The following is a 26,179-nucleotide window of genomic DNA, read 5'->3' on the forward strand; positions in this document are numbered from 1 at the left end:
GCCTGCCATTTCCCTCATTAGCATCACACAGAAAACCTGCCAGCCAGGCCCCCATCTGCAGCCGCCTGCGCTGGGCAACTGGACCCACCAGCCCAGTTTTGGCGGAGTCCCAACTGAGCAGATGTGGCCCTAAAGGGTCGTGTGGCCAACAGTCTTCCTCCCTCAAAAAATAACCATGCCAGTCACCTACTCCCTGTTCTGCCTGCCCTCTCCTTGCGCTGCCCCATAGAATCTGCTACAGCTGCCAAAAAGCCAGAGGGAGGCAGAACTACAGCCCCTGGATGATGACTCCTAGGTGATAGAATCAGGATCTTAGAGACCTCACCTCTTACCTGTCATTAGACTCACAGAGTCTTCTCAGCACCGTAAACCAGGGTGATCACAGCATGTTGGCCCCTAGCATATCCTTTGCTCTAGAACATGCCAAAAAACAGAATTACAGGCTCTCAGGATTTTAAGTGTTGAGCATGGGAAGGCAGGTAGCAGGGCATTGAGCTCTGAGGTCCCAGGTGGTCCTGGAAGAGATTGCCTGGGGGCCTGGGGCTGGGAGTGCCTGTGTCTGTCTGGATCCCACTTATTCAGGGTAATGGAGAGGGGGCGTGAGAGTGATGGGGAAGCCTGATAGCCCATTGAACACTCCAGCTCCTGAGGGATTGCTGGGGAGCGGGGCGGAGCCCCCTGAGCGAAGGAACCACTGCCGGCCTGTGTGGGAACGGCTGGAGGGCAGAAGGCCCAGCCCCCTGAGATCCTGCAGAGCCTGGGACCCAGTAGCACCACAGGTCCCAGGCTGCAGAGGGTGGGTTGGGAAGGGCTGAGGACCCTGCACTCCTGGGTCTCAGCTGGCTGAGCTGTCACCATGCATGGGGTGGGAAAGAGATTTCCACCCTGGTCCCGTAGTTCCACTGGGTCTCAGAAAGACAGGGGTCTTTTGAGGGCATAGTAATGGGATGGCAAGGGAGTGGGACTGTTATCTTCAGATTACCATCTGCATAACTGAGATTGTCAGGAGAGATGGTATCCCCCCATATCAGGGAAACTCACACAGTGACATGTAACCACCCCCTCCAACACACACATACAATGTATGAGGGGGAAGCCTCCTTTATTTCCCCTCACAGTGGTCCTGTCCTAACAGCCTGGGATTCAGTGGCACCTCTCTGCATGATCCCATCAGTATTCAGGGGTTCACCTGCAGTGGGGTGAGGGAATTGGCTCCCCAAACAGACTGGGTCAGAATCCCAACTGGGCTTCTCTCTTAGCCTCTTGACCTTGGGCACATTACTTAACCTCTCTGACCTCAGTGTTTCCTCATCTGTAAAATGGGAGCAACTGCTCCTGGATTCTTGGGCTGAACCAGGAGACAGAAGAGCTGGAAACACCGCCCTTGGGTGTAAACCGCAGACACTGAACACAGGTGAGGCTAACCTCTGGTGACCCACATCCTCTTCCGAGCTTCCCAGGTCTGAGACTGGGGGCTCTCAGCCTCCCTCTACCAAAGCCTGCTCTTCCCTGGGGGGTGGACATTCTAACAGGTCTATATTTACCTTAATTCAAGTTAAACAAAATGAATGCCCAGTTACTCAGTTGCACTAGCCACATTTCAAGTGCTCAAAAGCAACATGTGCTTCATGGTACCCAGACTGGCCAGGGCCAGCAGAGAACATCTCCATCACCACAGAAAGATGTGGGAGGGCTCCAGGCTGGGAGTCAGGAGATTGGTTTTAGCTTCAGCTTAGCTTCTAGTTCATGCTGAGTTTAGACCAGTCTCTTTGCCTCAGTTTCCCCATCTGTGCAGCCTAACCCACACTCTGCAAGGCAAGGCACAGTCAGCGTTTAATGAGGGGGACCTTTTGGTTGATTCTATCACCCCACTGTCTTGGATCAGGCCCACGTGGAGACAGATGGGTGGGTGGAGCCCTGCTGATGTGGAGGCTGAGGACTACCTGCTCGTCCACCAACTCCAGCAATTTCAGAAAATACCTGGAGACCAAAGCTTCCAGCCTCCCTGAGTCTCAGTGTCTCAGATAATTGTCTCCAGGCCAGCAAAGCTGAGCCAGGAGGGCAGGAGGTGCAGAGGGCCAGTGTAAGTCTCTCCAAGGGCTTACACAGGCCGAGTGAAGCCTGAAGATCCCAAACTCATCTCTCCTGAGCCCAGAGAGAAGCCCTGGACAGGGCCTTGGGGAGGAGGCAGCCTCAGAGGCTGGTCCAAAAGGGGCGTGAGGCATGGAGAGTCAGAAGTGTGCTATCAGCACTGCCGTCCTCCCCACTTCCTCTCTGCAAACGGAGCACATCCTGTTATTGTGTAGACGAAGAGGTCCAGGAGCTGGGGTGGGAGGCAGGGCTTGGACCAAGCCAGTGGGGAGGGAAAGGTGGAGCCAGAGGGAATGTCCTGGCGGGCGTGGGGTAGCTCCAGCAGCCCAGCCCTGCCCGACCCCAGGTGACCTGGGCAGGTGGAGGGCACCCAGGAGGGAGGACCAGCATTCTTGGAACAGCTTGAATTGCCATTGAAAGAAAATGCTCAGGACAGGCTGTGCCTCCCTGCAAAGACACCTGGAAAAGAAGAAAATGGCTCCTCCTCCAGGAAGCCTTCCCCTACCTCCTCTTCAAACTCCTTCTATTTAGCAAACATCTACTCTGGGCCTCCACTGCCAGAGCCAGGTCTCCTACAGCCACTGGGCCTCTCTCTCTCAGCTCTTGCCTCAGGATTGTAATGCTGTGTCTGTTCCCCTTTACCCCACTTCCACCCAGCCTGTGAGTCCCCTGTGTACAGGGACAGAGAAGGTCCCTTGCTGGCTCCCCAGTATTGCCCAGCATGGCACAGGTCCAGAGGAATTCCTGCTGCTATGAAAGATTACTGTTCGCACTTCCTCTCTGCCCTTTACCTTCTGCCATTCCCAAGTACAGCCCTATGCCAACCCCATTTCCAGCAATAATAATGGCTTCTTCTATAAAACACAAGCACTTTACATATATTATTTTGAAATCCCATGACAGCACTGAGATCGATGTTAACATTTTCATTTAACAGATGAGGAAACTGAAGCTCAGAGAATTCAAGTGATTTACCCAAAGTCACATAGCAGGTACAATAAGGGGCAGCCCTGGAACTTAGACCCTAAGTCTGACACCAAAGGCCAGGCTCTTTCTGTGGCCCAGCCACCTTTCCTGCTCATTTCCACCCATGTCCTGGTGACTCCCTCCTGAGCTGACACCACAGTGACTGCTCTCACTGCCCGCAAGCCTGTCCTTAAGCCAAGCCTGTAGCTGTAGGCAAGCTCTCCAGTGCCCACCCTGATTGCTCATGGCCCTGGGCAGATTGCTGGACAAGCAGAGTGCCACTGCTCCAGGCCTGGCACAGGCCTCTTTGTTCTAAGAACACCAACTACCTATTGGCTATTTCTTCCTCCTCTCCTGAGAGGCATTGAGCACTGGCTCTGGACTCAGGCCTGAATTCAAATCCTGAGTAACCTTGGTAAAGTCCCATTCCCTCTCTAGGCCTCATTTCCTCTCCTGGACAACAGAGAGATGCCCTTTATGAGCTTGAAGTATTCCTTTCCTTACTATGACTTACGATGGTCAAACGTCTATTGCTGGACATGGCATCCAGGACCATGGCCTGTCCCCATAGGCTGGTCAGAGGTGCTTGCCTGGCTCACATGGGCCTCAGGGCTGGTGGGGAATGCCAGCTCCTGGAGAATCGTTACTTGTTTTGCATGTAGGACAGGGGGTGTGGGCAGCATGAGGAGTCAAGGCTGCTATGAGCAGACCAGATAAACAGCCTCTTGATCTGCATCACCCCCACCTACCCCACCCAAGTCCAGTATGATTACCAGGTTGCTGGGGCTGAGCCCAAGAGAGCTCTTACTAACAAGAGCAGCTCATGGCCCTCTGCCGGCCCACTGCCCCTGACCAACCAGGACTGTGATTTTAGGTGGGGGGCATTGGAGAGGGTATCTTTGTAGGAATGAGCCAAACTCCCACCCTTCCACCCCCTCCACCCTTCTGTCCATGCTGGCCTCAACTCTGAGCCAGAAGATTCCATACAGGGGACAGTCTTCGTTCAGCAAACGTTGAAAGGGCCCTGTGCCAGGTCTGATCCTGCCACAGTGTCCACTGCTCATGGTATGTGTAGCCCTGGGAAGCCTTCTTTCCTCCCTAGGCCTCAATCTCCACTTTTGGAAATGGGGACACTAGTGTAGACTATCTCCAAGCATGTGGTCCACCTGGGCAGTCAGTAGCCTCACAGCCTCTGTCTGGTGGCCACATTGCTGATAGGCTCTTGGTGACCTCTCTGGATGTGGACTGCTGGCCCTCTTTAGGGAAAAGTCCTCTGGAGGCGGCTGCTCCTCCCTTCCCATTCTTCCATCATGACAGTCAGGCTGCAGCCTCTACTCCTCCCCTCCCGGTGTTTTCCTACCAAAGTCAGCGTGACCTCCATGTTGCCAAATCCAGGCAACCCTTCCAGGCCTTCTCTTGCTTACTGGTTCAGCAGAGTTGGGCTTGGCTAACCATTTCCTCCACTCCAAATAGCCCTTGGCCTTAGTCTCCAGAACATCCCCCTCTCCCAACTGCTCTCCTCCCTCTGAGTGCTCTTAGCCTCCCTAGCCTCTCTCTCTCTTGGGTCTCTTCATCATGCTGCTCCTCAGGCCTGTGAGCACAGGCCAGGCAGGGGGCCTAGGGCCTGTCCACCACGACCCCCAGGACCACAGCCTCCCCACAATTGCCTCCCTGCCTCAGGAGTCAGTCTTGCCACCCTCACTGCCCAGGGACCTCCTTGTCCTGGGCCTGGGAGAGGCGCATGTAGAGTCCTCCAAGAGCTGAGGAGCTTCCCTCCAGGCCAGAGTGTGGTCCCCACGCATGGTCATGCCTTTGATCTCCCAGCTGCAGTTGCAAGCTTCCTAGGATGGAGGCAGCCAAGATCAGAGTGTGCTGGGATGAGCAAGGCTCACCCCAAGGAAGCTACTTACCTGTGTGCCCCTTGAGTTCCCTTCTTGGCACATCTGTTTTCCTTAATATTCATCACCTTCTAATTAACAGTATCAACACTACAATCAAGATGGTTGTATGTGTCTCTGTTTACTGTCTCCCTGCTAGAATTTAAGCAACAGGAGAACAGGGACCTTTTCTTCATTGCTGGATCCCTAGTACCTAGGACAATACCTGACCCATTATACAGCTCAATAAATATTTGTTAAATGAATCAAAGGAGTGGTACTCCATTGGAAAGGCTACCTGATCTACTGAGGCCCCTGAAGATTCAATAGTCCATGTGCAGAGGCCTCCCCAGAACCCAGAGTCCCTACCTCTGAACAGCAGCCCCATTCCTGAGCCTCCCCTCACTACTCCCAGAGTGTCAGCCTCTGTCCCTGGGCCCACATGAGACCTGCACCCCTAATCTTCAAGTGCCAGGCCTCAGAGCTGCAGCCTCCACTGAGTCATCAGGGAACCTGAGACCCTCCTCAGCTGAGAACTTTATCTGCCTGGAACCTATGATAAGAGAAACTGCCCCAGCCTTGGGACCTGAACCTAATACACAGAAGGGACTCTCTACGGGTGGCCCCAAGCCAAAAGCATGGGTGCACAATGCTTAGAAGAAAGAGGTCCCCCGCAGTGAGGCCTGGCAGAAGGGAAAGAATGGAAAGCCTAAGGGGGAAGCCTCAGAGTAGAGGGTGGGATCTCACCCTGAAAGGCCCACTGAGCCTTGGAGGGTCCCCCATTTCAGGGGAGACAGGTTCTTGCCATGACTTTCCTTTTCGTGTCCCAACTCTCAGGCCCAGGGGTGCAGCATGCAAGTACAGTAGTGTCCAGGCCCCTTTGTAAAACTTTTATTTAGAAATCTTCCCAATAGATCCTTATATATATACACACACACATCATCACCACATGGAGTTTTGTTGCTGAAGAGTCACACACCCACAGTGTTGGCCTCTGGGCTGTACAAAGGTCAAGGTACCTGGAGCGGCTACTCCTCTTCTGCAGAAAAATGCAGAGACCAACGCAATTTATCACGTACAGTACAACATTGACTGAAAGTGCTGGGCCCGCCCACAGGAACAATGCGCTATGTACACAGGCAGGGGGCAAGCCTTCGGCAGGGGGCGACGTACCATTGAAATCACAAGTACGACTAGGCCTCCCCCAAAGGCCAAGATAGTTGTTGGCTGACAACAGATGCTGTGCCCTTGGCTCTCGGAAAAGGATAAAGGTTGTACCATCTCGTCATTTGCCACTACAAATAAAAGGATGTGAATTTTTCTTAAAAGATGTGATTCCCTCCAGTCATTATGATCATTTTTATTCTCTTGTTTTTTACCTTTACGTTTTTTTCTCTTTTGTACAGGTACTATTCTTGGAATGCTGCCATTTCTTCATGAGTGGGAAGAAGCAAAGAAAGAAGGGTGTGGTAGGAGGGGAGGTGTTAGAAATGAAAATAAAAATTATGGAGCTACTCTAGTCCTTAAGACATGAAGCATGGCCCATGCCTACCCAGGCCCACTTGGGGCAGCTTTATTACATTTTACATATTCTGCCCATGTCCTGTATCTCTTTGCCAGTCTCACTCCTATGCCTTGCCCTGGAATGAGATGAAAATGAAGTCAATCTAGAGAATTGAGTACTATCTAGATAACTTAGGTGAAAGTGGCTTAGAACCTAAATTACCCAAAGGCTTGTACAGTCAGGCAGATGGGTCCACTGTCCAGGACCTGAACTCGGGTGGGAAACCACACTGTGGGAATTATATTTTATTGAGGGCAACACAGTTCTTTCTGGTTTTAAACACTTCTACTGTCATGATGCCTCTCAGTTCACACCACAGCCCTAGGAGACAGGCCAAGCCAGGGTGTTGATGAGAAACGGACATTCAGAGAGAGAACTCATCCAGGTCTCTCTGCAAGTCTGAGGAAAGAGAGAGAGCCAGAAGCTTGCGTTCCTGATAGAATGTGTGATCACCTCCTATAACTTATCTACCCATCTGCATAGGGACCACTTTTCACTTCCAAGTCAAATTAATCCACTGGAAGCAAACAGAGCCGTACAGGACCTTGGACAAATGCTCCATCTTTAGAGAGATGGGATTTTTCCTAGGAGCTTCCAAGTATTGGAACAGAATCAATCCCAGTGTTATAAAAATATAATGTTGGGAGGCTAGAATGACACAGAGAGTCAGAGGTCTACAAACGTTAACCATGTTGCCCCCAATGTCATAGACTGAACCTCGCAACTTAAAAGGAAGATGGTGGGGGGATTGTTCCCTCCCTGCTGATGGCTGTACTTGAGGCTCCACCACCGTGAGGGCAAGCCATCAGGCTGAAACCCAAAATGCGTGAGGGCCTTTAGCAAGAGTCACAGCAATGGTTTTTCCGCATCACTCTGAAAGGAGCAGGGCCATTTAGAATTGCTTTTCCTCTGGCCTCAGAAGCACAGCCTAGTGGGGGATGGCTGGTCGACTTGAGGGTAAACTGACAGGTGAGCTGGACTTCTGTGAAGTCTGTTCCATGGACTTGGGATGCAGTTACAGTCAAGCCTAGCCTTAGGAAAACCACATCCTACCACTGGATTGACAGGAATAAACAGGGGGCAGCAGTCCACTCTACGAAAGGATCTTCGCTTTACAAAAGGATTTGCAGTAGTATCCCTTTAAAAGATGAAGGGAAAGGATTTGATTTACAAAAACTTCATGTACAACTTTTGGAGGAGGTGCTCCTGTTGCTTTAAGCCAGCTTCCCATACACACTCTTGACTACTGAAAGCTGCACAACCAAGAGGTGTTTAAGATTCTGCTAAGGGAATGGGCATGTGTTTCAGTCTCAGCCAGGGCCTGGTCTCCAAACTAGATTTCCCATGCCCTACAAGTGGGGCTGATCCTGGGTCATATCAAGACCTGAAGATCCCACCAATAACAGATGTCAAGCAAAACTCCCAAATGCCAGGAATTCACGGGACAATGTTTGTGCTCAGTTTGGTTCAGAACAAAGACCTGACCATTAGCAAACAGGCATCCTGCAGCAGGGAGTGCTTCTGAGCATCTATGAGAAGCACAGATGGGGCTGCACATATACTCTGAGCACCAACATATGCCCACCAGCATCCTGGCATTTGCTCACCATATGAACAGTCATGTGTAGCTGAGAATACACACAGGTAGTTCTGAGACACCACCAGCATTTGAAGCCCACATGTTCCAACAGCTCTTGCTCAATTTTACCCTAATCATTTTCCTGTTCTCTGCCTTCACACAAGGCCCAACAGGGGACACTCACAGCTGCAGACTTGGTCCCCAAAGCCACAAGGATTAGGGAGGCAAGACTTGGTGGGGTGAAAGCAGAGCTTTTATCCCCAGGGCAAGAAATAAGGGCTACTGGGCTTTTTGACCTTCTGGCCCAGCTAGTCGAGAGCAGGCTGTCCACTGGCCATCTTCTTCAACCAGGCCCTGAAGAAGGCACCTCAAGGCTTGTGACTCTCTGCAGCAGCTGGCAAGCTGGGTGGACCAACACAGGCTTGGGTGAAGACGGGGCTCACCCAGAGATGGGAAGCTTTTGGGTACCTACACATTTGGACAGAGTGGCCACAAGAGCCACCCCAGCCAGCTTGGGAGGGGCTAAAGGCAAGTCAGAGGCTGCTGGATGCCTCGGGTCAGAGCTGACAATCCCAGGCCTCAGCAAGGACTAGGCTTCCAAGCTCCAGGCCAAAAGCAGCGCCTCTCAGGCCTCTTGAAAAGTCTTAGGGAGTTGGGGGAGGGGGAAGACCGTGCCATCTTCATAAAAAGTACCTATCACTTTGCTCCATTTTCTGTTCTCCTACTGAGGCAGGAAGCAGGAAAGTCAGCCCTGGGCCAGTGGGGGCCTCCCAAAGTTCAGACATCAAGGAAAGCTCGCCAAGTCCATTGCCCTGCTGCAGAGCTGCCCAGTCCCCACCCCACCTGCCCTGAAGCCCATGGTCCCAGAGGCTGCAGGGCATCCTCCTGGCTGGTCCTGAGTGGCCCTGCGCCCATCACCGAGGGCCGGCTCCATCAGTGGCGGGCAGCATGGTGGGGCGGAGGCTGTGGGCCGTGTGCTTGGGCACTGGCTCTTCTGTGTAGCTGTCCGGACTGGCTGCCCCATCCAGGGAGCTGCCGCAACTGGAGTTGGGGGAGAGTACATCCTGCAGGAGGTCGTCTGGAGGTGCGCCGCCCCCGCCCCCCCCACCTACTGCACCAGACCCCACCACAGGGTCCTTGCCAGGCTTGACCCGCTGGGTGCCCTCCTCCTCCTGGTCATTGAGCAGCTTGGCCAGGAAGTTGATGTACTTCATGGCCAGGCGGAGAATCTCATTCTTGCTGAGCTTCTTGTCAGGAGGATGCGTGGGGATCAGCTTACGGAGCTCAGCGAAGGCTCCATTCACATTCTGCTGCCGCCATCGCTCCCGGCTGTTGGTGAAGATGCGCCGCACAACTTTGGTGTGGGGACCTGGAAAGGAGAACGAGGGTTAGAAAAATGGGTGGGGGTGCCCCAAGGCATCTTGTCCTGTGGGCAAGGAGAGAAACCATCCTTTATTCCTTTTACTTAGAAAACCCTTACTCATCCTTCAAAACGTAGTTCATCTGCTTCCCTCTCAGAGGACTCCCTCAGCCTCTCCAGACAGATCTCACCAACTTCCATACCCTACAAGCCCTTGAGTTTCATCGCTCTTGGTCATTACTGTATGTTTCTATACTTGTCTCTGTCTCTGGGCTGTGAGACATTTAAGGATGAGGACCATATAGCATTCATTCATTCATTCATTCACTTGTGCCAAGAGGCCAGAGAACATTAGTCAGAAAGACAAATGCAAAAGCCAGAAGTTCAGGGTTCAATTCCCATCACTCACTAGATAGTGACTCTGGGCACATTGCTTAAACATTGCTTAAACTCTCTGTGCCTTCGCTTCATCATCTGTAAATTGAAAATAATATGAGTAACTCAAGTCATAAGTTCTTGTCACATAGATTTATCAACTAACATTGGTACAGTATTTAAGACAATACTTGATTCAGATAAAACATTCAATAACTGTTAGCTATTATTATCCATTCATCAGACACATCCAACAACCAGGTGCTGAGCTAGGCACTAAGAAATAATGGTGAACAAAGCAGACAGGGTCGCTGCTCTCATGGAGTCCACATTTTAAAGGGGATGATAGACGAACAAGTAGCAAACAAACAAATGGGAGGCCGAATGTAAATAAAAGATGGAGAGGAGCTACTGTGTTTAGCTGAGGTATGCAGGGATCTCCTTTTGGAGGGGGTAACACCTATAAGGTAAGAATCTAAGGCTGAAGCAGAGCCAGCCAAGCACAGGAAGGGAAGAGGTACAGCATGTGCAAAGGTGGCCAATACTGGCTAGATTAGTGTGAGTGAGATCAGCGTAGGATGAGTCCAGATCCCTTAGGCCCTGCACTAAGGTGTGTAGATTTTATTTAAAGGGTAAAGGAAAGCAGAGTAGGAACTTAGTAAATGTTTGCTGACTGATTATGCTGGCATGTGGGGGAATGGAGGAAAGAGCAGAAACCAGAAGGAAAAGGACCCACTTTGGGGGCTCACACCCCCAGCAGGGTAGTAGAGAGACACTATAGTCAGGCACAGCACTAGGCTCTTGGTGGGTGTCCAAGGGCTGCCTTGGTCTCTCCATGTCTACAATGCAAGACTTGACCAATATTCACTAGTGTGCATGTACTAACTTGCAGAGCAGTGGCAGACAGGACATGCATGAATGAGCACTTACTGTGTGCAAAGCACGGCACTAAATGTCCAAGCCTGACCTGAGATTCCCAAAGCCAGGTAAGACAGGAGGGCCCTGCTGGTCTCCTGAGGTCCTGAGCTGAGGCTACTTCCCTCCCTAATGCAGGCACAGAGCCGGGCTCCTGGCAGCCTCAGAAAGCTCTACACACTGCAGGAACTGCCAGTTCTGGGATATCTGTTTGTCCTCTTCTGAAGACCCTTGGTACCAGACCTTAGAAAGTGGAAACTTGGGCAGGGGGCTCAAGGCATCACCTAAGTCCCACCACTCATTTCACAGCTAAGGAGCCTAAGGCCCAGATAGGGGCACACCTTACCCTTGAATTCAGTCTGTGCTCCGGCTCATTCATGCTGACACTTTCTGCTTGATCGGCTCTCTTCCCTCTTCTATACTTGTGTGCACATGCACCACATTTCCCCAGAGAAGAACACTCATCCCTGCACACAGTGCCTCTGAGGCCGTCTTTCCAAACCCCACAGGCCCCAGCCCAGCTGACTCCGCCAAAAGCTGGACCAAGGCTGGGAAAAACAGCACACCGGCTGTGCAGCCCTGCCCTGGGCTGCCTCAGAGGAAGCGACATGCTCCTCTTTGGCCTCTGGGCCACAGAACGGTGAGGCCCTCAGCTATGACCCCAGGAGGATCATCCCTGTCTACGGGTAATGCTGACGATCTGGAAGGAACTCCTAGGTGGGGAGGGGGCATTACAACTGCTGCCACAGCTAGAGCTAGACAGACTCCAAAGGAGCTCCTCGCCAAGCCAGGTCCTAACACGCTTTACCCCACTGTGCTCTTTCAACCATATTTGAGGAAGCTATTATCCTCTCTACTTTACAAATGAGGAAACTGAGGACCGGAAAAGTTCGGCAACAGGAATCCACACCAAATCCTGACTTTAAGCCTTGCATTAGTTCCATTTGTACGGACTCTTTTTGGTTAAATCTCTGATTTCAAAGTCCCCAGGACTTCCCTGCACCCTACCACACACACTCTCCCAGTGACCTCCCTCTTTGTCTATTCTTCTCTGGCTCCTCCCTGCAGAACTAGCCACCTCTCTACACCTTCCTCTTTCCTGAGTCAGTCCATCCCTCTACATCCTCTGCCTCTTTCTGGCCAGGCACTGAGTCAGGTGCCCAGTGAATACTGGTAACATTCATGGCTGATGGCTTCCCTCCACTCCTGCACTCCCGCCAAACCATTTCCCCCTCGTCCCCTCTCCTCCATCCTCTCCTCTGTGCCTGAACTTCCTTGCCTCTGTCCTTTGTAGAAAATGTCTCCTCCCTGGGAACTTCTGGGCTGGTCCTGTTTGCTGTTGGGTGCACCCACCTCCCCTCTCCGGCCTGGCAGCACTAACACCCCATCACTCCTCCTCTCAGCCCTACGCCCGGCATGGTCAGGCCCTTTGAGGTCTGCTCCATGTCAAGCTCTAGACCCCTCCTCTCCAGACCACCACACAGGGATCCCTTCCATAAGCTCCAGGTCAGAACACATCCCTCCCGCTGGTGCCATGTATAAATCCCAGTCTGGCTTCAAGGTCCCAAGGATGCCCTTCCTACAGGAACCCCAGGCCCCAGCAAGGCTGAGGTACTAGATTTGCTCCAAGTCCCTTAGCTATGAAGAGCCTGCTCTCCTGCCCCCTTGTGCTGAGCCCCATCTACTGCATCAGGTCAGCCTTGGGAAAGGAAAGGGTGCTCCAAATTTGCCACTCCCCAGGTTCAGGGCCAGAGACTACTCAGGTAATTTACAATAGCAGCGCTGAGGCCCTCCTGGGGGAAGCGGCTTGGGCATATGGGTGGGCAGGGTAAAATCTATGACGTCAGAAAGGGAACTCCCGGTCTTAGCCCCAAGTGTGGAATGGGACAAGAGGACCCCACACTGTACGCGCCTGGGGTGAGACCCTTAAATGTACAATTCCAGAAAGAAAGCAGACTCCAAACGTGCAGGAGAACTTGGGAAGAGATGCAAGGAATCTCCACTCCACAATGTGTCCTCACCCCTTGACCCCTCTTCCTAGGACTGTGAATGTGGTCCCCCCCAGCCCCACCCATGACTTGCCCTAGTCCCAGGTCAGGTGCAAGGTGAGAACTCTACTAGTTTGGGGCTCCAAGGTAGCCAGCTCATCTGTGAGACACCTTTGGAGTACTCCTGGATGACCCCTCCTTCTGGGGCTCTAACCAGAGTAAAGGGTGAATACAAAGGAAGATACAGGTAGACTCACCCTCAGTAATCTCCATCTCGTAAGGGGAAGGTCTCCTCTTCACTCGGTTGTTGGCGGTGAACATAGGGAAAGCATCTGGCTCCCCAAAGAAACCACTGTGGGAGGGAGCAGGCAGATCACAGGATCATATGCAGGGTGGAGGGGAAAGAGAGGCTCCTTAGCAATCATTCCCACATGTTCCTGAGCCCCCCACCCTGGAAAAATAAGGGCAACCCTAGTGCCTTCACACCTCAACCCGGGATAGAAAGAACTGAAACATACACACATGCACACACAAACACACACACACAGAATGCCCCCACCCTCTTTCTGTGGTGAGACAAGCAAGGGGAGGAAGGGCATATACCCATGCACCTCTCCATGTAAACACACACACACACACACCACAGGCAGACATACTTCCCCCGCCAATATAAACACACAATCCAGAGACTTCCATTCCCAAACAGGTATTCCCATGGGCAGAATGGCCTTCACATCTGGTGGTGCCGAACTCCAGCACCACAAAAGGGCATGTGGTCCCCTCTCCCCCAACCTCACCCACCTTCACCCCAGGCCCATGGACAGACAAAAGACAGGAAACCCTGACTCACCACCACTGACATGCCTCCCCATCATCCACTCTGGGATGTCTATAGCTTCTTTCTCCTGATCTCCTGAAGACTCACTGACTGCCCAATAATGTCTATCCCTGCCCCATCTTCCTGTCCCCACCCCAGTCCTGCCTCCATCTTTCCACCATCTCAGTAACCCCAGCAGGGAAATGGACACATTACATGACGGGGAGTACAGGACCCTTCCAGATAACACAGCTAGGGGCAGAGGGACTCAGGGGCAGAGGGAGGGATCCGTTCCCCAGGTGGTACAGAGATTCAGAGCAGGAAACCTGAACCACCTGAGTCCATATCTCTTACCTGTCCACTGAGGGCTGTAGCTTCCAGCATTTCAAAGAGGAGTGCATTCAGACACACTCCTGCCTGGTACTCACACATGACTTCCTCCCGCCGCCCACGCCACACACTGCACCAGCACACCCGCTCCTGCGCGCACCCAGCCTCATGCCTGCACTCCCGAAGGCGGGCGCTGCCTCTCCAAGCCTATACACACCGGTGCACGCTGCAGTCACAAGGTACCCCCACATCTGCCCGAGCGCGCCTGCGCGCGCGCGCACACACACTCACTCACTCACACAGGACTCCTTTCTCACTTGCGCACGGGGCTCCCACGGCTAGGCTTTGACTCCCATGGGTTTAAAACTAGCCTCTCTTTCGGCGCTGCAGCAGTCTAGACCTCCTCCCCCCCGGGAGGGCAGTTCCCCCGAAGTGCATAAGGGAAGCCCCGGGTGCCCGCGGCCGCCTGCCCACGCCCGCCCCCCGCCCCACCCCTGACCTGCCGAGCGAGGCCAGCGGCTGGCTGAGGCTGTAGAGCAGCGCGCGGCCCGGGGCGGCGGGGGTGGCCAGCGCGGGCGGGCTCAGCTGCACCATGCGGCCGTCGCCGGGCAGCTCCGCGGGGGCCGAAGCGGGGGCTGGCCCTGGAGGTCTGCACAGCTCGGTGGTGGGCACCCGATGGCGCACTTCGGCCGCCGCCGCGTCACGGCCCTTTAAGTCTCGCGCGGCACCGCCCCCACCGGCGGGGCCGCCCCCCGGGCCGCCGCGCGCGCCCAGCTCGATAACTGGGGGCTCCGGCGGGGCAGCGCGGCTCGTCTCCTTGGCGACGCCGTTCAGCAGGACCAGGTGCGGGGGGGCCATGCGGGCCTCGGCCGCGTCCCGTCCCTCTAGCGGGGGGTCACTGCGTGCCCCCACGCTCGGCGGCCGCTCCGTCATCCTGCGGGCAGACAGACAGACAAGCGGACGCCCGCTCTGACAACCGCCCGCAGCCCAGCGACGCGGAGTAGGGTACAGAGAGAAAAATTCACGCACAGGACGTGAGAAAAAGCCGACAAACTTAGCGCCACGTGGGCACACGCCTGCCTTCCGGGCCTGAAGATGGGTGGTGCTGGGGTGGGATGCAAAGGGGTGCCTGGTTTGGGGGAGGAGGGGAGGATACCTGGGAGACACAGAGACTGAGGGCCAGAGAGCAGAAATAAAGAAAAACGACAGAGATATTGGAGGAAAAGGAATACAGGCTGCGAAAGAAAAACAGAAGGGAGAAAAGGAGGAAGGAAATGTAGAAAGAGGCGAAAAGAAATATCACCCGTCTCCCTTCTCAGGCCGCAAGGGAAGAGGAGGGAACAAATCCCTGACCGTGTTCTTCCCGCCCCTCTTTTGGTTTTGGCGGGGAATCTGTAGAGAGGAGGTGGGCTGCTTTTCCAACCTCCCTTGCCTCTCAGCAATCCGCACCCCCAGCCTACCGCCACACACACCCAGAAACCTGTTTGGGGTGCGCGTAGGGAATTTAGGGAATGGTGGCCGCAGGGCCTGGGGTCCACTCCGCCAGAGTTGGGAGAGAATTATCAGGAGGAACCAGCTCCCCTTTCAACACATATTCACCCCGCATGCCCGCGTGTCTGTCTAGACTAAGCAAACCCAGCAAGTATTCTGTGCAGCCGCTGGAAACCCCAGTGGCCCTTTACTCCCCAGAGACTGGACAGGAGACCTCCAGAAGGGAAGAAGGTAATATTCCTTCTGCCTAGGTGGACTTGGAATTGAGGTACATCCCGAAGGGAGGCCTGGCTGAGGCAGTATAGAGCTCTGGCATTCAATAAATGAGTCCACTGAAGGCTGGGCTCCCATAGACGGTGGGAAGGGGTGTCATGAAGGCCCTTGAACTCTTCCAGCAATCCCCCACGCCCCCTCCCGCCTCCATGTTCTCCGTTGGGCAATGGGAGGAATACTTCATTTATGCATTTAGAAGCACTGTGCAAATGCTCAAATAAACATTATTAGTGATGCGGAGACTGGGAACCGTCTTCCCCAAGGTCACACCCACCTATGTGCCACAGAGAGGGGACCAGAACCCTGGTATCGCTCTGTCTGCGCTATCCTCGCATATATCCACCTGAGCCAGGACACTCCTCTCCGCAGAGGCTCCTGTTCCTACTAGTGCTCACTCGGGTTCTTCCATCGTCCTACTTTGATGCCGATGGGGCCAGGCCCCCCCAAGAACGAAAACAGAAAAACTATGAGATTGGTCCAGGGTTTAGGGATGCTTGTGAATTGTTTAAATGTAAAATAAAAGTATAGTAAACTCAACAGGCTTCAGAAGATGTTCAAAGTAAGGTTTCTGCTCTCCAAATTACATAACTGGGATCTTTTATAGCAGAAAATAAATACACAAATATCCAAGTCAGACCGAAGTGGAATCCATCTAATCACTCGTGACAGCCACTGAGCTCCCCTTCTGCCACTGCACCAGAGTTGGCCTGGGAACCATCATCTCACCGCAGAACAGAGACTGGACTTTCTGAAACCTCCAAAGGAGCTCAGCTCCGTTGCTACCAGGTACATAAGTGGATGGAGGCTTGCCATTCAGATTGCACTCCTGCCCTGGGTTTGCCAGCACCACGGGCTCAGCCTGAGAACAACAAAATTCCCCAAGACCCAAGGTGCATAAGCGGCAAAGGCAGTGGGTCCGCAATGCTTCACTGGAAGCGAGTTTACAATTATGGCGGAAACAATAGAGCTGTATCGCCAGAGTGGGACCGCCAAGACACTGCAGCCACAAGAAATGCAGCAGAGTTATACCAGTGGGTCCTCTGGCCTCCCTTAAAGCAGAGAAATGTACCATCCTTCGGTGAAATAAGACAAGTCCCAAGGTGCTGGCTCCCTACCTTACTGTCCCCACGCACAGCTGTGCTCCCAGTGACACGTGCTCCAGCCCCAGCTTCTAACCGAGTGATAAACGGTAGGCACTGCAATCACCAGACTGAGCTCAAGCTCTCATGATGACACATTTATACCTTCTGATTAATTCCACAGCTCCATGTAGGAGCCGATGCCCGAGGAGCAAGAAGAGTATACATTTATGATGAGTTGACCCTGGCCTCAAGTGCCCTCACCAGACGACTATAAATATCTGTATTTCCAAGGCTCCCCGTGAAAAACCTATGATTGGTCCCCAGGGCCTGTGGCCGACCTCACTCCGCCTCTCCGGGGACCTCAGGAAAACCCGGCAGGCCTCTTCCGCAACCAGGATCACCCAGCCAGGGTCCACACACCAGAGAAGCCACCAGAGGATTCACGAGTACATGGATTGTTGGTTGTGAGTGTCTACACCCCATTACTTGGCTTTGGTTAAGATCACTGAAAGGGAAGCCTGAGTGCTATTTATGTGTTTTTTTTTATTTGGGGAAGATGAAGAAGGGGGAGAAGGTTTCCAACTGAATCGCACTAGAGTATGTGGCCAAGACCCAACTTGTAGCCCCCAACACTGTATCCCCATCTCCTATTCCCAGACCACAGGAACATTTCCGGAAGTGCCTCAAACAAAACAGGATCCCAGGAGCTCCTGGGGAGTAGACACCGACTGGATCTCAGGAGGCTCCCAATTCCCGGTAGGGAGAATTTCTTATATGAAACCAACCTCCACTGTTCCCCTGGGCTAGAGCCACCACCTTAGACTTCACCTCCAGTCCCTCACACTGCACCCACACACCCGTACGATTCCCTGGGGAGCCCCACGCCCTGCACAAGAACCAAAATCCAGAGTGAACAGGACCATTTCCCCTGCAGCTCAGGGAATGGAGGGGTGCTCCAGCGAGGCCCCGCCCTAGGCCTTAGGCCCTGGTCAGGGCCCACCCGAGCTGGGGCTGCGCTAGCCAGGATGGCTGAGGCCTTCTTCCTGCCGGAGCCCGGGGCACACGCAGCCTGCACCACCGGGATACAGCCGCCCCAAAGTTACTAACCTTGTGAAACATCCACAGAAACAACACCGGATGGGGGAGGCCTGGGGGACTCAGTCCAACTAGCTGTTTTTACCCAGGGTGAGAAAAGGAAAAGGCCCTGCTGGAAGCCACAGAGACCAGGCGGCCAGCGGCAGAGTCAGACCCTAGATTCCCAGTGCTCTGTTCCTCCCCAGTGTGAGACTGGACTGTCCTCTGTCATGAGCCTCCCCACCCCGGATCCAAACCCAAGGCTTTCCTGGACACTTTTCCACCAATACCGATATTGTCCCCCCCAAACTCACCTGGGGCATATTTAGAGCCACCGGCCCCTCCGAATAGGATCTCCACTCCTCTGCAGCCCAGGAGGGGCGGGAGCCGAGGTCCAGGTTGCGGCCGAGGGTCTTTGCTTTCCCCCTTTCTCGCTGAGAGACCAGCAGTTAGGCCGCAGTGTGGTCCGGGGCGGTCTGCCGCGCCCAAAGCCAGTTTCCAGGAAAGATGGGGGTGGAGAGAAGGAGGGAGGGCGAGAGGGAGGGAGGGAGAGAGAGAAATGGGGGTCAATGGCTGGGAATTACCTCATGTCCTCGCCAACCAGCCCAGTGACTTGAGAACAGCTTTCCGCCCCCAACCTGGAGGTGTTTGAAGTCTTCCCTAACCCCATTAAAAAAGAACCGTACACCTGACCAATCAGGAATAACTATTTAGTCCAAAAACAACCACCACCCACGCAAACTGCGCGGAACATTTTCGGACCCTCCAACCCGCATGTCTGGTTCAGTGTGGCCGAGTTTGTTTTCTAAGCACTTAAGTGTCTACGCGGTCTGATCGGGAACCCGCGAGCTGCAGCCGCAGCCGCGGCCGCAACGCAGAGCGGTCCGCAGCAGCCTCGCAAGGGTGGGTGGGGAGTTGTGTCAGAAAAGGAGAATCCAGTCTTCAGCCCCTGGTCAGTGGTATGGAACCTCCGAGGCTCCCATTCTCTCCACGACCTCCACCTGTCCACCTCCATTCCAAAGCAAACCAGTACCCAATTGCAAAGGTTATTTTCCCGCAGGAATGGAGTCACAGCTGTACGGATCTGAGAGGATAGGGGGAGGGGCGGGATAGCTGACACGTCTACCTCCCTTCTTTTCTTCCTATTGATTCAGAAGGAAAAAAGAGGAAAAGATGGAAAGATGAAAGAAAGACAGAAAAAGAAAAATTCAATTATCCTAACCCTTCCCCCTAACCATCCCTACACAACGATTTTCGATTATTCGGTGTTCAGATCGGCAGAGATAGGGAAGAATTCTAATAATTTCTTGCAAGAATAAACAAAGCAAAGGGAAGGAGGGTAAAAACGAAAATAAATCTAATACTGCTTCCCTGGGTATAGAGGTAGCGAGATTTAGGTTGCTCCCCCCACCTTTCTGGAATGTTTTGCTTAATTTCTTTTGCCTAAATCGGCCAGTTTATGATCACACATCGAAGTCTTGGATTAATTCCAAAGGCTTTCTTCTTTTCCCCCAGATTTGGTGGAAATAACCGGAATAATTCTTCCCTGCAGTTTCAATCCAATGCGGCAGATTTTCTTTCTCCTCTTCTAATCTAAATGGGGGGATGGGTGGGAAAAGTGGGAATCCCCTGGTTCCCAATGTCTTAGGTTGGGGTTAATTTTGCTTTATGATTGAGTCTCTTTGAGGGTCCTTCTCTCCATTTTTTTTCCCTACCCCCGATGCAGCGACTTAAAAAACAGAGCTGTTGGAGGGAAACCGCGCTGCTTTGTTATCACTCCAAAGAAGCTAAAAGGGACACGCCGCTTCGCTCTGGAACGATTATTTTAAATTAAAATAGGACAGTAATGATAATGATGATGACGACATCAGCAACCACAATAACTGCCAAAACAAAACCTTTTCTTCCGGAGCTAGGGCAGCATCGACCTAGTCCCTCAGCGGAGCCCGGCCCGGGTCACCGATGCGACGGGTACTCGACCCCTGCGGGAATGTCTCTCCCCCGGGGAGGGAGTGGGGAAATGTTCCTTCCTTGGAAATGATCCCGAGGGTCCCCACCCGAGGCGCGAGGCCTGGAGAATGCGCCCATTGTCTTTTCCTGGCTCTCCCGCAGACCCCGTCAGCCGTACCCGCGAAACTGACCAGAAATGGACGAAGCCTGGGTGCGGCGGGAGCTGAAGCCTCCGGCTACCGGCTTGAAGGCTCGGGCCTCGGCGAGCGCTGCTCGGCTTCGAGCTGGAAGGCCTCCCGCTCACTAACAAACCCCTCAAACACCGCGACACAGACGGGCCTCCAGACAGAGTGGCCGCCGATCGGGCTCCGTCCGTCCAATCGGGCCAGCACAGGCTTCTGAATACATCATAATTTGGAATAAAATGTGAAATCCCTCTCCCCGCCCCCTTGCTACCTCCTGAACTTGCTGCTCCATCTCCCGCTCGCCTTCCCCTCCACCCCACAACGAGTGCAAATGCACTTCTAAAGGACACAACAGCACCGTCACACGCCTTGTAAGGAGGACCACACAAGGTCCAGCCCCAGAGAAGGGAAGCAAAGTAAACACAACCCAGCACTGCCCGACGAGCCGACCTGGGTCCACACGATACAACGAAATCAGTCAAACGCAATCGCTCATGGACACACAACCTAACGTCGTGAGGGTCACACACGTCCAACACAACAACGTAACAGTCCAAACACAGTCGCAAAGTCCACACAACCTAACACACGGAACCGGACCCGGGGCGAGAAGGCGAACAAGCATAATTATGCACAACGACGAAAACGCAGAAGGTCCTTGAGGAATCCAAATCTATAGAGCCAAGCAGCGCAGACACCATCACACTCGCACACACAACCTATCGCCGAAGCACGCTCGTGAGAAGCCAACACTGTCCACAGCTCACACACGCGCCCTCACAATCCCACCGCATGCACACAACCACGAAGAAGAAATGAAAACCAACCACCGCCTCGCGCATTTCTGTATATTGCGTAAGGAAAAAGGGGAAGGAAGGAAGAGAGACTCGGAGGCGGGAGGGGCGGCGGCGAGCGCCAGGACGTCGTGGAAGATGCCCCACCGAAAGGAAGCGCGGGAAGAGGAGCGAAGGCCTCCGCGGCGAGTGCGGACCAGGAGGAGGTGGTGGCCGGGACCCCGGAGGGCGGCCGCAGGTTGCTTTCCCCTAGAAAAGGGCCGGGATGCTCACGTTTTGCCGCTTCGGGGGGACGCGCGTGGCCATTTTGAGGCCCGGCCCGGCGCCGAGCCCGCCCCGCCGGGCCCCGCCCGCGCGCCCGCTCCGCCGCGGCTCTAATCCCGCTCACGTCCCAGGCCTCGTTAGCATGGGCCGAGGCGCGCCGGGGCCGCGTGCGCCGCGGAGATAAGGCGCTGCTGCGGGTCCGCTCACCCCCGATAAGCGCCTCGGCCATTATGGGCCAAATGATTCATTTTAATTTGGCAGTTTCACCGGAGGGAACGGGACTGGTTGCGCGGCACTGGGCCGGCTCCGGAATGCGCGGCGAGAGAGCGGGGTGCGCTGTCTAGGACCCGGGGGCCCAAACGCATTTCTGATCCCGAGGCCTCGAGGGAACCCGGGCTCCCCACATCCTCAGTCCCTCGGCCTTCCAGACACCTTTTTTCAGTGACTTTCATCCCAGCACTCGGTCCCTGTCTCGGAAGACCACCAGGCCAGCCAACACCATCCCTCCGAACCCTTCCCGGCATTCCCTTTCCTAGACACCCAGGTTTCAATGGGCAACTCCTCTTATCCCAGAAAGCTCCTCCTGAACCCCAGCCGCCTCCCCTGGCTCTTTACTGCGTTAAAATGGAGGTTGCTTGCCTCGAATGTCAGGGAGAGAGCTCACACCTAGGGACTCTCTGGAAGCAGAAAGGATGTCAACGTAGAGATTAAAATGCCTGCTCTATTGAGTTCCAAACTGAGCCTGGAATATTCCTCCCCCCAATAATATTTTAGACATTTAAATTTAGCCCTCTACAAATATTAATTCATTTAGTTCTCATAAACAATTCTAAGAGGTTGGTGCTATTATTATCCTCAATTTACAGATGAGAAAACTGAGGCACAGACAGTAAAAGTAACTTCCCCAATGTTGCATATCTAATGAGTGGTGGAGCCCGAGTTTGAAGCAAATTTGGCATCAGAGTCCACTGTGGAACCCAGCTCATGAGGAAGGGCAACTAGAGTTTAGTTGGAGGAAGGATCTGGGCTCAACTCATTGCAGGGAACAAGAACATACTGCAGGAGAGAAATACGGGTTCTGCAACGGGTGGGGAAACTGAGGCTTATCCCAGGGAGAGAATCTAGGCTCATTCTTTCATTGTGGAGTGGAAATAGCACAGATTCAAATCTTACAAGTCACTTAACTCTAATCTCAGTAATACCTACCGTACAGAGTTGTAGTGTGAATTAAATTAAATGATCTGTAAATTAAATGATCTGTAAAAGGTGGTGAGGATGATAATCTATGGAAACTCACCCAGCCCAAAGCCCAGGACATCATATGCACTTTCATGGGAATTCTAGTTATTGTTATAGAGAAGGAAATTAAGGCAGACAAGTCTACCCACCATGCCAGACTGCTTTGTCCTTCCAGCAACTCTGGTTTTGAGCTCCTCTTGGAATGTGAGAACTAGGGAAAAGCCCCTTGTCTGGTCACAGACTGAGTCCCAGCCATGGACTGAGCCTCTGAGTATGGCCTCCATCTGAGTCCTGGCCAATCTTTGCCTTCAGGACAACTGTTTGTGAAGGTATGGTTAATTCAGAGCAACCTGTCTGTCCCCTCTGTTCCTCCTGTTACTCTCTGGTGGAAGTTAGGGTGCCATATGGATACAGTAACTTTTACAGACTTCTATGGGAGAAGGGCCACCAATATCCTGAGAAAAAGAGTCTGATTTCTGCACTTGCCAAGAACAGCCATGCTGACTGCTAGGCAGGGAGCCTGAGAAGGGGCCTCTGTGGTCTGTTCAGCCCCATCTCTCACCCTCTCCCCATGGCCCTGCCTCACCTACTGTTACTGAAACAAATTCCTTGCATTGTGCCTGAGTTCTGCTGGTCTTTCTGCCATATTGCCCTCCTCTGAGACCCATCCTTCAAGATTCAACCTTTCTGCCACTTCCTCCCTGAAGCCTCCCTGCTGTGGGGGTTGGCTCCATCTCTCCCTCCTTTGGTCCCCACTGCCATTGCTTGGCTGCATCTCTTATAGAAAGAGTGGGAGTCATACAATTCTGAGTTTAAAGTGCATCTCTGTCACCTTAGGGCAGAGGCCCTCCTGGACAAGTCCTGTCATGTCTCCAAGCCCCTGCGTAAAGGAGCTGGGCCCTTCTCCTATCAGAGAGCCTGGGCAGGAATGCCTCCCTGAGAAAATGATCCTGACTGAGATCTAAGAGTGGGATCTGAGGGATGGGTAGAGTGACCATAGAGAGCCTGCTGGGTGGGCCAAGGGCTAACACAGAGGGCTTTTAGGCTCATGAATGGAACAGAAAAGAGTCCAGTATGGCTGGAGCAAGCCTGCGGACAATTTAAAGGATTTGGGGTGGAACCATTTTGTTTACTTGGTTGAGGGTGGGTACAGTGTCCTATACAGGATTAGGACTGCCTTTCTGGAAAGCTCTTTGGCTGCAAGGTGCAGAAGGAGTGTAAGGAGGTGGGAAGGATGTGGGGAGACCAGGTCTGAGGTCAGTGCAGTAGTCCAGGGAAGTGGGTTGGAGCTGGACCAGGGTGCTGGCAGAAGAAATGGCAAGAGGCAGGTGAAGAGGACATGCATTTAGGATACAAAACTGGATTTGTAAGAACTGGGTTTGGGGAGTGAGTGGAAGGAGCAGACACCCTCTTGGTTTCTGGCTGTCCTTTGCCTGGATGACGGCCTTATTCCTGGATGGGGGTGAGGGTGGAGGGGGTGTCCTGGTAGCCAAAGGGCATGCGGAGGGATTCTGCATTTGGTTTTGAATTCCTCGTGTTTAGGCTCCTTGGAGGCCCCTACAGGATGTTGGATTATTTTACAGAGCATTAAACGACCCTGCCTACACCCTGAAGGCTGTCGGAAAGGAGCAGGGGCAGGCAGAACGCAAGGCTTTGTCAGCCCTGCCGCAGAGAGTGCACCCAGGCATCTGTGCCAGGGCGGGGAGGGACGTTCACCACCCCCACTATTCGCGCAGCTCCAGGTTCTGCTAGAGTCTGTCAGCCGTCCCTGACCTGTCCCCCAGCCCCCACCGCCCGCGCCTGGGGCTGGGGGCTCCGTGACGTATGCACCCTCCCCCTTTCCTTGTTTCCGACTGTCGGTGGAAAAACGGAAACTGCCGGCACCAAGCGGGGCGCCGCCCGAAATAGCATCTGGTGCCTGTCGGTCAGCGCGCTGTCCAGCGTCCGGGAGCGAGTGACGCTGCCCGCGGCCCGCCAGGAAATGCCACCCCTCCTCCGCCCGCCCCAAGCTGGGGCCTTGGGCCGGCAGGAAACCCAGAGCGCCCGGGCGGGGGTCGAGGGGGAGGGGAGGTTGGGACCCTAACTCTTCAGTCTGCAGTGTGCTCTGGAGACGAGCAGCCAGGAGAGAACAGTCTAGTCAGGCTTTGGGCCTGAGGCTGTCTTCACCACTGGCCACCTGTCCCTCCACTTGCATGGCTGGGTTCTCCCTAAACCCCAAAATCGAGGCTTTAAAATTTTATTCAAGTGTTTCTGCCTACCCTGTCCCTGGGAACTAGCTGATCTTTCTCCCCTGAGCTCATCCCCTGGAGAGGTGCTAGGTGTGTGCACTCTGGTCTGGGTAGTCAGATTTACTTCCAATAAACATATTTATATGGCAGTACTATGTGCCAGGAGCTGTCCTAAGCACTTCATAAATATTCATTAAGTTAATCCTTATAACAACCCCCTGAGGTAGGGACTACCAGTACCTCCATTCTGTAGGTAGCCTACTGAGGCACAGAGAAGTTGAGCAATTTGCAGAGAATACCCAGCTGGTAAGTGACGGAGCCAGAATTAATGCCTAGGGCAGTCTGGCTTCAGGCCATGCTGCTTCCAGGGGCAGCCCAAGGAGTACAATAAGCAGGCAGTCCCCTGAGTTCTCCTCCCTGCTCCCCTACTTGCCAGCTGTATGTTTCTAGGAAAGTTACTTAATGTCTGAGTTTCACTTTCCCAGTCTGTAGAAGGGACATGATAATTGCCCATGTATCATAGTGTTTTTAGGATTATTTTTTATGGTAGAACTCCTCCAACTCAAGGAGATGTTATTATTTCCCCCTTCCACTGCCATAGAACATCGTCTCCATGTTTGTCCCCCTTCCTTGCCCTGGAAGAACCCTTGTCCCATCAGTAAGCAGGCCTGAGCCCCAAATTCCAAACTTGAAATGTGGGGGGTGCTGTGTGCTTCCAAAGCCCAGCACTGCCATCACAGTTCTCAAAGTGGGCCAAAATCACCTGGGGAATTTGTTAGAAAAGCACGTGCTCAGGTCCCACCCCAGGCCTGATAAATCTGAAACTCTGGGAGTGAGGCCCAGAAATCTGAGTTTCAACAGGATGTCCAAGTGATTTCTGATGCACACAAGAATCTGAGAACCACTACTCTAGTTTAAAACCCTCATTGTAGCAAAGGTCAATGTGAATGAATTGAGTATATTAAGAAAGCACTGTGCTTCCTAATGTTTTAAAGCCATTTCCTTTTTCCTAACCCATGCCTCTTAGAGGTCTTCATACAGAAGACCAAAGCCTGCTCCCCAGGCTTATGGAATGAATAATGCGTAAACTGCTCCGTCCTCAGCGGAGAACCCCAGATAGCTCAGTCGTCGATGGTTTTGCTCCCAGAACTGGCAGAAAAGGATAGAAGATGTTTGGGGCCATCAGCCTTCTGGCAAGTAAAAAGTTGATGATGGTTATTCAGACAGGGCCCTGACCCTTGTAAGCATGGAAATACTGTGGACAGGACCCCTGGATTGTGGACGGGGACCAAGTGTACTGAGTACCTGCGGTGTGTGCCTGCACCACTCTCTGCTGCCACCCCGCTTCTGCCTCTGTGTTGTCATTTCATCCTCCACAATAACTCTGCGAGGCTGCTTGTGCGACACAACTTTAGAGATGATGAAAGGTCATTCCCTCAAGGTCACTCCACGGGTTGGCACCCACATCGGCTTGGAACCAATGTCCTCTCCATTCCTGCTTGCAATCATGAAATATTTGCCACACTGGGAGAACTACTTCAAAATCTCTGGACACTTGGATGACTCTATGATATGTCCTAGTTAAAATCCCCTGTGACCCTAAAGAAGATAAACAAATAGCCAAAAATCTCATGAAAAAATGTGCAGACTTCCATTAGGGAAATACAAATCAAAACTCTGCAACAAGATACCATGACACCTGCTCTAAAATGGGTTAAATTTAAAAAACTGACAATA

At 53.2% G+C, this 26,179-nt stretch overlaps 1 protein-coding gene across 4 annotated transcripts; it reads right to left on the reverse strand.

Annotated features, from left to right (window-relative positions):
* Window positions 1-5,809: 5,809 nt before the first annotated feature.
* Window positions 5,810-21,239, reverse strand: TAL1 (TAL bHLH transcription factor 1, erythroid differentiation factor). Of its 4 annotated transcripts, none has more exons than XM_073233889.1 (5): window positions 20,859-21,239; window positions 18,097-18,258; window positions 14,362-14,796; window positions 12,973-13,067; window positions 5,810-9,446 (listed from the first exon to the last, which is right to left on the reverse strand). In XM_073233889.1, the coding sequence occupies exons 3-5, from the start codon at window positions 14,793-14,795 to the stop codon at window positions 8,992-8,994; spliced, it is 984 nt and encodes a 327-aa protein (XP_073089990.1). In that variant the 5' UTR covers window position 14,796; window positions 18,097-18,258; window positions 20,859-21,239; the 3' UTR covers window positions 5,810-8,991. The 4 variants fall into 4 exon arrangements, with proteins under 4 accessions (XP_073089990.1, XP_036877812.2, XP_036877813.1 ...); XM_037021917.2 differs by lacking the exon at window positions 20,859-21,239 and adding an exon at window positions 19,924-20,724; XM_037021918.2 differs by lacking the exons at window positions 18,097-18,258; window positions 20,859-21,239 and adding an exon at window positions 13,887-14,069 and having other exon boundaries at window positions 14,362-14,490.
* Between the last annotated feature and the right edge of the window lie 4,940 nt (window positions 21,240-26,179).

This window comes from Manis javanica, chromosome 4 (assembly GCF_040802235.1).
Source record: "Manis javanica isolate MJ-LG chromosome 4, MJ_LKY, whole genome shotgun sequence".
Classification (NCBI taxonomy): Eukaryota; Metazoa; Chordata; class Mammalia; order Pholidota; family Manidae; genus Manis; species Manis javanica.

Excerpts from the sequence above, each read along its gene's own strand:
- TAL1 (XM_073233889.1), bottom strand. The coding sequence starts at position 14,795 with ATGACGGAGCGGCCGCCGAGCGTGGGGGCACGCAGTGACCCCCCGCTA. Across the intron at positions 13,068-14,361 it reads CCGCTGGCCTCGCTCGGCAG|TGGTTTCTTTGGGGAGCCAG; the intron begins GTCAGGGGTGGG and ends TCCCTCCCACAG. Across the intron at positions 9,447-12,972 it reads CGAGATGGAGATTACTGAGG|GTCCCCACACCAAAGTTGTG; the intron begins GTGAGTCTACCT and ends TCTCCTTTCCAG.